Source organism: Cyprinodon tularosa, unplaced genomic scaffold (assembly GCF_016077235.1).
Source record: "Cyprinodon tularosa strain WSP-4 unplaced genomic scaffold, ASM1607723v1 ctg673, whole genome shotgun sequence".
NCBI classification, from domain to species: Eukaryota; Metazoa; Chordata; class Actinopteri; order Cyprinodontiformes; family Cyprinodontidae; genus Cyprinodon; species Cyprinodon tularosa.
Genome location: NW_024039422.1, coordinates 239,607 through 254,429, shown reverse-complemented (window position 1 = coordinate 254,429; position 14,823 = coordinate 239,607). Strand labels below are relative to the sequence as shown.

The following is a 14,823-nucleotide window of genomic DNA, read 5'->3' as shown; positions in this document are numbered from 1 at the left end:
GTTCCACCAGTAGGTCAGGGCATTCCTGAGAGGGCACATCACAGGCAAAGGGGAGGAACAGTAGGATGAAGGCTTTCACAAGATATCAATACCAAACAGACAAAGGAGATGACTGCAGACCACATGTCAGACAGCTGGGGAGATGAGAAGGAGAGGACTCTGGCTGCAGACCACTACAGGGATTAGTTATTGAAATAATGTGGCACAGAAATCATTTTCTGTAGCTGGTGGTGGCAGTTTTTTCTGTGGGTGAGGGAGGAAGTGGCTACCAGCCTGGGAGTGGAAGTGCAAGGCTCTTTCAATAAGGAGAAGTGTACATTTATAGTTCGTGACACTTTTCTTGCATACTGTATAACAGTACAGTTAAAGTAGCACAGCAGGGCAGACCTGAACCAACAAGTTTGTCTGCATCAAATGCACCAGAAAGGAGATAAGGGTAGCTCTGCTCATCACTGAGCGCCTGGGAGGGCGCAAAGTGGCAGCAACACAAGGTTAGTGGCAAATCTAGAAGAGGCCTTGGGCTCATCTGAAGCCATGCAGAGTCGAACAGATATGAGATCACGGGGTTAGCAATCTCAATGCTAGGATCAAAGATGTAAGTGACAGACTGGATATTTCTGTAGAGAAACACGTTAACATCACTGCATACAAATCCAAGGGCACAATATAAACACGCAATTCGCTTCATCTCAGATGAAAGATTAACTATTTAAATGCAGGACTAAACAAGTGAAGCTAGTTTGAAATGCTTGCAAGTAGAAAGACCAAGAATTGTGGCTGTACTGATGTTAACAAAGATGGATGTTAACGCACAAAAACACATTTGATCAACCCTAACCACTGCCAGCCACTCTCAGACAACAATAGACACTTTACATGTAAAGGCCATTTTACCTTTCACTTCTATACCACAACTTCACATTGTTTATGCCAGTCAAAAGGACCTTTAGAAAGACTAGACCAAATAAAAATAGCATTTTGCCAGTATCAAAATTCTCTGCTTTAAAGCAATAAAGCAGCATTGCCCAGATTGAATAAAATGACTCCTGAATTAAAAACAACTCCTTAGAAATGTTCTCTTTTGAACAAAACTGTATGACCATAATTCCATTCAAATTCAGTTAACAAACGCATAAAATAATCTCTGGAGGGACCGACAGATGGACAGATTCCAAACCCAGCTTCAAACCTCAAGCTAATTGACTGAAAAAGTAATGAATATAGAAGTTGTGAACAGTCCAGATAGAGTTTAGACATCAATTTGACTGAAATATCATGGCAATGGAAACTTAATAGCGATTCCATCCGATGAACTACAGCAGTCTTAAAGAACATCTCTAACTAAGGTGTCAGAGAGGGTACAGTGCAGAAAAGCAAAAAAATAAACAGTAACAAAACCGGATCTATTAGCAGTGGGTCTAAGGGGCATACAGTACTTAGGTTTCATGTGTAGTTTCTTTTTTTCTTTAACATTAAGTACTTTTTGATTCTTAAAAACGAATATAAGAAAAAGTTGTACAGACCTAAAGAAATAGCAAATATTGACATGTCGCTGAGGAAATTATGTATATTTTTGATCAGTTTGATTCTGCTCACTTTGATGAGCAACATTTTTTTCAAAATAGGGATCTATCTGTTGTTATTCTGGTTTTAGTTTTACATGATAGGTTCAGGGTTGGCCTCGTCAAGGGGCTGACAGTCTGAGATGCAAACATTGTCAGATAAAGAGTTTCTTACTGTAAAGGTAAAATCTAATTCAAGTATTTCAAATCAAGTTAAATGGGATGTATTTTCGAAGCTATAAATCAATGAAAACATGTCTTTCATAAGCTTCTAACTTAAATTGCAAGAACGAAAAGAGCGAGGGGCCTTGAGTCGACAAGAGACTGAATATCTGTAAGTCTGCAGACAAAACACAACTCCCACTCAAGTGGTCAAGAAAGAGATTTGCAGAAGAATCTGTGATCAAGCCTGCAGCGTCCACGGAACAGCTGCAGCTAGTTTAGATAATGGGGAAACAACTCACACAGACACACAGGGTGATCTGTGAAGAGCCGCAATGATATTTCTGTGGTTTATAGCCAACCCGTGTTTAGATCTCAGTGAGTTTCAGCAACTCTGTCATTGGTGATGTCAAGAGCAGCTGTGTGTTTGTGTCTGTAAAACATTCACTCTGGCCCGGGGCCCACTGGGAGCCAAAGCCACCCACTCTACTCCGACTGAGGATCGGATCACAATGCTCCGGCGAAAAGGGAAAATTCCAACCATTCTCTGCTCACCCTTCTGCTGCTCAGTAAATCCTGCGGCTGAATTACAGCTCGCGTTGTCTGTTTCAAATATTGTATGACTATTAGTGGGGAAGCCTTGGTGTCAGCCGCTCAAAGGAAGAATAACTTTGTAGAGTAGGCGGTGAGAAGAGGGAAGGTTTTTCAGCTTCACAGCGACACAAAATGTAAGCAGACGTAAGAGTAAAAAGAATCTGCATGGTAGTTACAAAAAGATTAAGGCCAAACTAAGCCCCAGAAAACAATGTTTTGTCTTATTTTAGTATCCTGTTGTTTCTGTAAAGGGACTAAAATGAGTTCTGCCTTGCAGCCTGTTTGAATCATGAAAATACGGGTCAAACTAACATGTTTTCTCTAGTTGACATGCAGACCAACTCCCTGACCACCTAAGCTAACCATAAGTTGAGTTAATCACACACCCTTCCCTTTCTTAGCGGCTAATGTGATATGGCTTAATTTTCTCTCTCACTGACACTTGAATGTGTCACATTTTGCCCTTATGTTTCATTTGTTAACTGCATGCAAATTAAAACTTTCTAAAATGGCACCATTGATTATTTTTGCTGAAGCAGTTTTCACTGCATCCAAACGAGACGTTATCTGGTCATTTTCCAGTAAATTCGCCTCCATTTAGGTATATTTGTTTAAATCTAAATATGATCAAGCCTAGGCCAAAGGAAACACTGTTTGCTAGATTGCAAGAAAGATGGTGGTAATTGTTATGAAGGAAAATAGACAACAAAAGAACACAAGTTTGTCTGAAAAAAACTTTTTTTTGGTTTTCATTTTGTCTTTGAAAAAAAGAAGAAGAAAATATACTGCCAGGTTACACTTGCGTTGAAGGACTGGTGCAAATTTTACACCTATGAGGAACTTGATTTTGGTTTACATTTGCGTACAACGCAATCTACCTCATAAATCCATTTGTAAAATAGAGCAAACAGGATGTTCAAATTACGTGCAAAAATCGACGTGCAACATTTTGTTTACTTGATGGCTCGAAGTAGAGAAAATAGGGTTAAAGGTTTTATTACAACAGGTAAATTCAAGATCACACGGAAATATCAAGCTCAACAAAATGGCTTCTCCCAGTCAGTAAGAAGTGTTTAGACCATTGCCTCGGTTCATTAAAAAAGTCACATCAAGCAACACATCAAAACAGACATTGTGCTTGAAAGAAACTGCTACTTTAAGGATTCATCATAACTCTGATTATAATTCAGGTTTAAAACATTCAATCGACTCGTTAATAATCAAACTGGAATCTCAATTTCTGTTAGGCGCCGTTTTCAGTAAAATGCTAGAAGGTTAAGACTATGCAGGGAAGTCAAGACAATACCAGATGTGTACAAAGGTGTGAAGACTTTCATATCTGTATATGATAACATACATGAATAAAAAGAGCATACGGCTTTGAGGTTTATTTTTTCAGTCTCTCACATTAGACTAAACATTTTCTGCCAGTAAATGTCATAATTACAAGAGAGATTTGTTTATGACTTGTTTAATGATATAAAGTCAAGAAAGTCCAGATTAGGAGGCTATGGTTTGTAAGCTTCCTATAAGTTAACAAAGATGGGTGAATCCAGCCTCAGAAAGTTAAACCTTTGCCCAGTTTTCCTTCATCCCGTACAGTTAACCAGATTATTTAAAACCAGGGGTTTCAAACTCAAGTCTTAAGGAGTTAGTTTTCTGCAAAATTTAGATGTGTCCATTGCATTAAGCCCCTGTCACACCTTTACGATTTAGCCAGCGTATGCATGACATAAGAAAAATCTGTCAAAAACGTTGGCATAAGTTGGAAGTTAAGTTGGAAGTTATGGGTAAGTTTTGTATAAATGATGAGCACGCTGAAGCACGCTAAAACACAATGACATACGGCAAGTTCGTCGAGGAACTTTGAGCAAAATCTCTTGACAAGACACTGTCTTGTGACATTTCATGTGCGTTACGCTACCAAGCGTTATGCACAGGCTGTTGTTGGACATAAGTTGTGGACTTATAAATACTATATGTATACGCCCAAAATTGAAAATATACACATAAAGTTCAGCGTATGGCAGTGTTTTAGAAGATTGGGGGGCGTCAGGCATACACTGGCTAAATCTTCAAGGTGTGAGAGGGGCTTTAAATGCTTAAAGTAAATGGCTAAACTAACTCACCGGCATGCATTCAGTCGATGGAGAGCTCAGCTGATGAGTTTTAATTGGAGTCAGGTGTGTTAAAGCAGAGACACACTTAAAAGTTGCAGGACACCAGCCCACGAGGACTGGAGTTTAAAACCAAGGTTATAAACATTAGTCCCCATCAGGTCTGTGGAGCTGGAAATGATTGATAATCTCTGTGCAGGCTTTTTACTCTCCGAACCTGGATTATCCACCTCTGTAAGTTAATTAACACTTGAGGAAAATTTAGAGAACACTGAATGTATCTTAAGACAATACTTTAAGGGAATGCTTTCATGTCTGACATGTGAAATCAGCCAAGAGAAAAATTTCAATGTCCAATTTTAAAATTACCTGAATTCATCCCATTCACATGTTTCAACGATAAAAATTAGACATTCCTATATTTTAGGAATGTGAGAAATAGGGTAGGTACAGTACCACTTTACACTTTTGGTAGGTTACAAAGATCTCTTTTAGCGTCAACGTAGGCAGAACGGGTATCTCAGGCCTTATGTATTCAAACCCTACTTGCTGGTAATATAATCTATGTCACCTTTACTGCGAGATCTGAGGGGCAACAGGTGAAGGAGATTGGTGGGTCATCATTATGGTGGAAAAAATACAAAGTAAATGAGATGTTTTATATGTGGAGTCATTATGACAGGGTTTATACAGGAATGAATAACTCAAATTTAATGCTCTTTTAATGCTCTTAGAAATTATTTTAATGCCACCAACAGGTACACTTCGACAGGCTGCAGCCATGTTCCGAATTCCTCGTTTACCAACCACTTTTGTTGATATTAGCTTTTTCCCCCCATTCTCTAGCTTTTTCTCCGACTCAAGCTTCTTTTCTGAACATACAGCTTTGCGATCAACCGGAAGCAGTTCCACGCAAATATATTGTGATATAATATGTCTGACGAAATAGTTTTCATAAACATCTTGCATTTTAAACGCCACAATAAACACATTCAATTAATTTTAATGCCAATTAAGGCCTTAATTTAAAAAATATAATTTAATGACTTTTAATGACCCGCGGAAAACCTGTAAGAGTTTTAACTAACTATATTACACTTTTATGTTTTCTTTATATAGTGTATGCTTTTATCATGGTTTAATTTCAGGATCCAATTTGCCTAATATTAAACTACATGTTTAAGCCATCTTAAAAAATGACTAATGTTGGGTACAAAGTAACTGAAGGTCCACCATTATAGTGAGGTAATTATTTACATTCTATTAAGATGTATAATAAATACAGACAATTAACACACCCTGTCTGAATAGCAATAGACAACATGATGACTTTATCTTTAGCTCCTGGACACAATATGAGTGGTGGCAGCATAAAATCTATTGGAACTGAAGCATCTTTTAATAGGGCTATTATTATTATTATTGCACTAATTACAAATATCAAAGCTAAATTTTGAGTGAATTGTATATAAAGTTACTAAATCCACTGTCTAAATTAATTATCTGCTTAAACATCCCCCAATAATCAAAAAGAAGCAGTACCCACCACACACAGACCTGTGACCTGAGAATGTATGCTACAAACTACTACTTTGTCAGTGTCACTTCTTCTAATAGCTAGCTTTTTGTAGCACATAATTTGATGCATTGACAAAAACAGCCGATATATTCCTTCAATATCATTTGTGTTTTATATGCATCCACCTCTAATTAATACACGGTTAAAAACAATTAAAAAGTATTACAGTTATGGTAATTATTCATGCAAGGTTTAAAGTGCTTATCCTCTCAAAGCCCCTTTCACACATTAGTCCCCGTACATTTCTAGGTCAGCTGTTTTCCCAATTTAACCCAATAACATCCATCCATCCATTTTTTCATAATCTGTGGGACCGATGCTTATCTCCAGCTGTCAATGGCCAAGAGGTGGGGAACACCCTGGACAGGTCGCCAATCTATCGCAGGACATTTTTGGACCGTGGGAGGAAGCCGGAGTACCCCAAAAGAACAGGGAGAACATGCAAACTCCATGCAGAAAGACCCCGGACCAGGAATCGAACCCACTGCTGCAAGGCAACAGCGCCACCCACTGTTTTTCACCGTGAAGCCTAACCCAGAAATACTGGAACAGATATATCCAATATCACCTGCAGGTGGCAACAATGCAAAGGATATAGCTTTAAATGATCAAGCAAACTATAAAGAAGACTGCTGTTCTTTTGTTATTTAGTTTAGCAGGGTGGCTAATTGCTAGGTAACTACAAAGTGCCAAAGGGTGAGCTACTGTTAGTAACCGCTATTCGAAAATCTCTCTGCTTTCTGCCTAGCTGTGTGACAGCGGCAATAGTGTGGTGGCAGGGAACAGATGTGCTGTACGACACAGAAGGGCTTGCTAGGGCTGACTTTTCCAACCCAAACATAAGGTTAAACATGACTACCTCAATAAAAACCACTCCAAATCCCAGACCTCCCATGAAACAAATGTACAAAACCTTAGACCATCAAATGATTGATAGAGAACACATAAGCAGTGGCGACAGTGGCGTTGGATGTAGGAATTTGCCCTGAAATCGAAGGATTGACGGTTCAAGCCCCGGCTCCGACTTTCGGTGTCGTTGTGTCCTTGGGCAAGACACTTCACCTGCATTGTCTACTGATGGTGGTCAGAGGCCCCAGTGGCACCAGTGTACAGCAGCCCCGCTTCTGTCAGTGAGCCCCAGGCCAGCTGTGGCTACAATGTAGCTTGCCACTATCAGTGTGTGAGTGTGTGCGTGAATGGGTGAATTAATGTAGTGTAATGCGCTTTGGTCAAGTCTCCTAACTTGAATAAAGGCGCTATATAAGTACATGCCATTTACCATTTACCAAGCATGAAACTGAAGTTGGCTTTCGATTGGTAAAAGGGTTGAAGGGCTATTTCTCCCGTTGTGTCACTACTACCATCTTTAAGTTTGGTTACTTTGATTTACAGTACTTTCTCTGCAGATGGAAGTTTATAAATAACTTGATTTCTATTTTTTCCAGTGTACCCTGTGATCCAGAAGAGCAGCAGGTATCTTGTCTTAGAGAACCGAGTTCTGGACAGTTCCTGACAGCGGCAGAGAGGAGTTCTTTCACTTCCAGATTCAACCAGTTTCCAGACGTCATTAGAAAACTTGTCTGCTTACTTGATAAAAATACTTTAAGAAATGTTGCCAGCATGTTTGTAACCAATGCTGTTGTTGCAGAGGTGAACAACTGATATCAGGCAAAAAAATCAGATTTTGCCCCCTGCACCCAGTTCTCTGATACCGGCATGCTGATAAAGACACGCCGCTTCTATCTAAAGTTTATGTAAACTGTTGGTTAATAATAAATGGGTCGGTTGTTCTCATAGCTTTTCTAGGTGACTATTGTTCTCTGAATAATACCCCTTTATCATACCCTTTCTTATATCCTACACCACAAACTGAGTAGAATAAATATGTCCGATTTGTGCTGATATTGTATCGGCTCAGTATCAGTAACACTCAGTGCAATATCGGTATTGTATCAGAAATAAAAAAAAGTTGTATCAGGGCATCCCTGTTAACAACATATAGCAGGAAGCAGGACTATGGTTAGGCAACGCATGACTACGAAGATAACATATACGTGCCATACCCTGTATTGATATGGAGCTCGTCTGCCTGGCTGTATGTTTCCTGGACAGGGCCGCCCTGTTAAAAGGGGGTCTTTCCTCTCCACTGTCACTACAAGCATGGTTAGAGTGAGTGATTGCCTTCAAGTCAATGAGTCGATGCAATCAAGTGGTTTTCCTTAGATAGAAAACTTTGAATCAATTTAACTGTGTGGACTGGTGGAATTGTAAATTGCCTTGAGATGACATGTCTTTTGAAGTGGTGCTATAGAAATAAACTGAATTGAATTATTCTGTCAGATGAGCATACCCCCTCACACCAGCATACCCATAGTCAACACCCACTTATCCCTGTAGTTTATCCCTTTAGTCATATACAAAACAACTATTTAACTGCTTACTTTTTGGTGTTTTTTGAAGCATATGTCAATCTGACCTTTAATTGTTTTTATTTTGTATATGACTAAAGGGATACACACCTGTCAACAAAGTTTAAAGTCTATTTTTCGTACAACACTAAAGTAATAAATGCAAATCTGAGGTCCTATTGACTATTGGATGGTCTGACTAGGTAGGCTTATCTGACAGAACAACGGCTTTAATAACACTACAGCATTTTCTGTAATTAACGGATATGAACCATCAGGTCAGTTTTACCCAGTAAATCAGTTCTGGCTTTATTCACACATCGTCCTCAGCCAGTAAATTACTGGGTACGGTTGTAACCATGAGAAGGGCAGCCATTTGTGTTGTCAACTGTCCAGCTACTTGTAGCAGCTGGCTGTGCAGCGATGCTACTTTTTAAATTCTCTAATCCTTGAAAACAGACAGTGGTGATTTAGTTTTAGGTATTTTATTTATATGTTTACACTCCTCTAGTAAATAATCCATAGTAGAACATCCACACAAGTTATTCCCCTACTTTTGTGTCGATTCAATAGTGTTCGAACAGATGATTATTTGACTTATGGTCCATGCTAGCTTAACATTAGCTCATGTGCAGAAAAAAGCTGTGTTAGAGGTACGTTTTTATTCTCATACCACTGATAATAACCATTTCTATGGGTTAATATAAGGGCTGCTCAGTGGAGCAGCGGGTAGCACTGCTTCCCTCGCAGCAAGAATGTTCTGGGTTCAATGCCCGGGCCAGGGGCCTTTCTGCATGCAGTTTGCAAGTTCTCCCTCAGCATGTGTGGGTTCTCTCCGGGTACTCCAGCTTCCTCCCACAGTCCAAAAACATGACTGTTATGTTAGTTGGCTTCTCTAAATTCTCCTTAGGTGTGAGTGTGTGTGAATGGTTGTTTGTCTCTGTGTTGCCCTGTTATGGACTGGCGACCTGTCTAGGGTGTACCCCGCCTCTCGCCCGTAGACAGCTGGAGATAGGCACCAGCACCCCTCGTGACCCCAGAAGTGATAAGCGTGACCGAAAATGGATGGATGGATGGGTTAATGTCTTACTTCCAGGAAATGGCTTATTATATTTTAAAACAGATACTTCCACACATAAAATACATCTTCTATACAAATCCTTGCTTGCATCTAAGATTTAATTTTAGGTCTATAATGGATGATATACATGTTCAACAGTCAATATATCACTTTTAGATGATGGTTCATAGATGTCTTAAAATGCCAATCTCTCAAAGCCCTATATCAGCTTCTATAATAATGCTAGCACATACGTGAGGCTTAGTTTCATGCCTTGGTCACATGACAAGATGTTTACAATTGCCTGTTTATTTTTACAACTTGGGAGACAACACGTAAGATGACAAAGATAGATATAACAGGCTTGGTCCTAGAGTATGTGGTGTACAGCTACATACAGAAAGTACTAGTAATAGTTTCTTAGTATTTCCTGATTTGCTGAATGTCATTAAATAGACTGCATGCTTATTTATCTTCAAGGAAAACACCACATGCTAGGATAATTTCCAAAGACAAGATAGGGGTGGTCCAGACATACTTCCGAGCAAATTACATCAGTTTAACCGCACCAAACACCGCAGGAAAATGCAGGAGTCCTTAATACTGTAGGAAGGGGAGGATTGGGCCAGAAACTGGACCATTACCTTGCCTGTGAACCACACTATTGGTTGTGAGTTCTTCCAACCATTAAATGGATCATAAAAATCCCCACATATAAATGTTGGTGCACAACATTTTTCTAAATTCCCTGCACCAGCTAAGTGTGCTTCTATGCTAATACTTGCACGTCCATGAACAGGAAAACATTTAAGATTTGGTTTAAGACATATATTTTATGACGGAGTATAGGGCCAGGCTAGAGATTTTTTTTCTCTTCTATTTCAAGAATAAAGTCTCAACATTACAAGAATAAAGTCATATAATTACGAGAATAGAGTTGTAAAATTATGAGAATAAAGTCGTAACATTACGAGGATAAAGTCGTAACATTACGAGAATAAAGTCTTAACATTACGAGGATAAAGTCGTAACATTAAGAGAATAGAGTCATAAAATTACAGGAATAAAATCGTAACATTACAATAATAAAGTCATAATTATGGGAATAAAGTCGTAATATTAGGAGAAAAAAGTCACAATGAGAATAGTCATAAAAATTTCGAAAATAAAATTGTAACATTACGAGAATAAAGTTGTAAAATTACGAGAATAAAGTCGTAACATTACGAGAATAAAGTTGTAAAATTACGAGAATAAAGTCGTAACATTACGAGAATAAAGTTGTAAAATTATGAGAATAAAGTCGTAACATCACAAGGATAAAGTCGTAAAATTACGAGAATAAAGTCGTAATATTATGAGAAAAAAGTCACAATGAGAATAGTCATAAAAATTTCGAGAATAAAATTGTAACATTACGAGAATAAAGTTGTAAAATTACGAGAATAAAGTCGTAACATTACGAGAATAAAGTTGTAAAATTACGAGAATAAAGTCGTAACATTACGAGAATAAAGTTGTAAAATTATGAGAATAAAGTCGTAACATCACAAGGATAAAGTCGTAAAATTACGAGAATAAAGTCATAATATGAGAAAAAAGTCACAACGAGAATAGTCATAAAAATTACGAGAATAAGATGGTAACATTACAAGAATAAAGTTGTAAAATTACGAGAATAAAATCGTAACATTACGAGAATAAAGTCGTAACATCACAAGGATAAAGTCGTAACATTACGAGAATAAGGAACGGGCACATGACGTCACACGTTGCGCGGCAGCCATATTGAAAGCTGGTCAGCCCATTGTTTACACTTCGACTTCGCGCCTGTAAGGACTTGCTTTCTTCTGCTAGTAGTTTGCTTAGTTTTTTGCCGTTTCATTTTACCTCTGCTGTCGTTATGGTCACCGGTTGCTGTGTCGTAGGGTGTAGTAGCGCAAGCTGTGACTGGACGGGGGAAAAAATCCCAAATGGATTGTCTTTTTACCGTTTTCCAACCTGGAGGCGTCTCAATGGAAAACAAATGTCCTCCATAACAAAGAGTCGCCGGCTAGCATGGGTCGCTGCTGTAAGACGGCCAAATATAACTTTCAACTCAATCCCAGTGTCCATGAGTGTGTGTTCCCGGCATTTTCATTCTGGTAAGTTACAGAACATACATACAACATAGTACCATGGTAGGACAGTCGTATATCATCAGAATGTAACTACAGTATCCCAGGACACGTACAGTCAGCACAAGATTTGTTTAGATACATTTTTGATGTTTTACGTTAGTGCCTGCACCTAGTCTTATCACCACAACAAACACCACACCATGTTGAGACGGTAGCTTACCTTGGATCTAATGACTGTGTTCTCATTCGGTTTGATTACTTCCATGTCGTGAACTTTTCCATCTGTCAGCTGTTTGTAAGCCTCTAGCGACTTGTAGCAGCGAAATTCTTCATGTGTGTAGGCACTGACGCCACACACTAGATAGGAAAATATGTCCTCCCTCGCAAACGGCGGTAGAAATTCTTCCCCAACGCACCACTCCTTGCTTGCTACTTCGTAGGGATCAAGTCCGTTTATGAAGCCCATCTTTTGCAGATAACGGTCCCTGGCTTCCCTCTGCAGTGTGTCTCGGTATATTCCGCATCCTTTCTTCGCTTTTAACATCGCTGTTTACTCGTCTCTGTGCTGTTTAAGGTCTTTGTTTACCGTAGCAACTAGCTGTCAATATGGCGGCGTACCCAGAATGCAACGCGCTGTGCCCGTCCCCTATAAAGTCTTAAAATCACAGGAATAAAGTCATAATATTATGAGAAAAAAGTCACAACGAGAATAATCATAAAATTACAAGAATAAAGTTGCAAAATTACAAGAATAAAGTTGTGAACTTACAATAATAAAGTTGTAACATTACAAGAATAAAGTCGTAAAATTACGAGAATAAAGTAATATTATGAGAAAAATGTCACAACGAGAAGAGTCATAAAATTACGAGAATAAAATCGTAACATTACGAGAATAAAGTCATAAAATTACGAGAATAAAGTCGTAACATCACAAGGATAAAGTCGTAACATCACAAGGATAAAGTCCTAAGATCACAGGAATAAAGTCGTAATATTATGAGAAAAAAGTCACAAAAAGAATAGTCATAAAATTACGAGAATAAAGGTGTATTTAATGACAACTCCTACAAGAAGCACTTTCTTCTCTAAAATGAGGAATGTCGAGTATCATGTGAAGTTATACTTGGCTCTAGTTTGACAAATAAGAAAATCTTTTAGCACACCAGCATCAAATTGGGCAGTAGGTCAAAGTGGACTCGAGTTGCTGTTTGGTGGCGATGGTCAGCTGTCATATGCTGGTCAGGGCTCGAGTCTTTCTTTCTGAAATGGGTTGTGGTAGGATGACTTCATTCTCCCAATATTACGACTTTATTCTCGTAATGTTATGACTTTATTCTTGTAATTTTACGACTTTATTCTCGAAATAGAAGAAAAACAATTTTCTCTAGCCTGGACCTAATACTCCGTCATAATATTAATCCCTGTCATCAGTAGGCCTATCATAATTTCTTTAGTTTATGATCAAAATACAATCATATAGAGCAGTATTAGTTTTGCAGTGTAATGTTTACATTGAGTTAGTACACATCTGTACAGAAATTATCAATCATGAACGGAGAATATTCTTAACCCAGTGACCTATGTAGTTTTCTCGCATAGTTAAATAAAGTACTGGTCTTTACAATATTCGCTACTTAATTCATCTCTCTGCGTGGTGTTTACTTTGAGGTTTTTTAGGTTGAGGAGTGGTTAGTGACTTTTACAGGCTTGTCACACAGCTTATGCTCTTGAGTGTTACTCAAAATGGTTCAGAGTTTTATTAGAAGTTTTATTGCATGAGGTGAGCCCTGCATCACCTCAATAGTTGATTTACTACAATTACAATGCACCAACAGAATGGGGCCTCACAATGCATGCATGCAAAATGGACATAAATAGGCTTAATGGGGATTTCTGTGTCTTTTATGCAGGGCATTTGGAATTTGAAACATGCAAACAAAAGGGGGAAGTCAGAGTTATAAAGCCCTAAAGGACATGGCTTTTTCTAGACAATGAGCCGACTTACATGGCATCTAATTATTGATCTCCAGACCACCTAATCTGCAGCCAGATGAACAACACGCATTGCTCGTGGGGGGGAAAAGAGAGACAGCAAAGGCCTTTTTCGTGCAAACAGACACTGAGCTGGACGTTAAAACACTCTGGCACACAGACATTGTGAATGCAAACGTGTCAACATCTGCAACTCATCAGTGGCGTTCTCTCCCAAAAAAAAAACACGCGCTCACTACACCCCCCCCCCCCCCCCCACGCGTGGCTGTGGACCTCTATATACAAAGGCTCACGGCCCACGTAACGCTTGTCTTTATTACGATATTTAAAAAAAGATGCAAAAAGGGTGTGTGGGGTGGAGGTAGATCAGGCACAGAGAGAAGACTGAACCCTGTGCGCATCTGGAGCGTCCTGTCCCATCCAGATGCGCAGAGGAGGCTGCAGGCTGCTCACAACCACAAGCAACTACAATAAAAAAAGTAAAAATAAACGTGCAGCATCTCACCCATTTATGTGCCCCGGTGTGCTGCTGTTTCTCTTGCAGGACTGTGGGCGATAGTCTCAGGTGTTACAGGCGGATTTTATCCGGACCAAGCCCCCCCCTTTGACAGTCTCCCGTCCGTGTTTGCAGAGATCCGCTACTAAACGGGAGGAGCGTCACACCAAACCATATTCCTTCCTCTTTTTTTCTTTTTTTCAAGCCAGTGACACGGAAGAGGAGGAGGAGGAACAACGAGCGGCCAGAAAACGGAAAAAGCGCTGATGAGCAAACCCCTTTCTCTCCCCTCGCTCTCTATCTCCTGTGTTACTTTCGCGTACGCCTCGTAAATTCCAGCTGCTAGCGGTGAGTTTTCGTTTTCGTAAATGCCGTGGGATGCAGGAGGGAAGGTGTGACGTCATCTTCGCAGCACAGATGGTGGGTGACACAAATGTGTTTTAGACCAGGAAATCCCATCGGTCCTAATCAGCTGAATTTTTTTTTTTTTTTTTTTTTTTTTTTTTTTTTAGAACTCAAAATATACAAATATTGAAACAGGTAATAGGCTTTGTGTATCAATTTGCTATTTTCCTGGTTTGTTACAGCACTTTTGCATATTTTGTATTTTTTTTTTTTTATAAAGCACCTTTACTACTCAGCAAGGAAGCTTTTTCATAAAATAAGAGTAACAAAAAATTATAGGCTATAAAAATTCAAATCTCTAAAAAAAAAAAGAAAATACAATAAA

At 39.0% G+C, this 14,823-nt stretch overlaps 1 protein-coding gene across 1 annotated transcript in view; it reads right to left on the bottom strand.

Moving 5' to 3' along the window:
• The window catches only part of sh3kbp1 (SH3-domain kinase binding protein 1), a 75,399-nt gene extending 60,971 nt beyond the window's left edge, over positions 1-14,428 (bottom strand). The window contains exon 1 of the mRNA XM_038267441.1: positions 14,103-14,428. Within this exon, the coding sequence (XP_038123369.1) occupies positions 14,103-14,106 (4 nt within the window). The 5' untranslated portion in view covers positions 14,107-14,428. The remainder of the gene's footprint in view (positions 1-14,102) is intronic.
• Between the last annotated feature and the right edge of the window lie 395 nt (positions 14,429-14,823).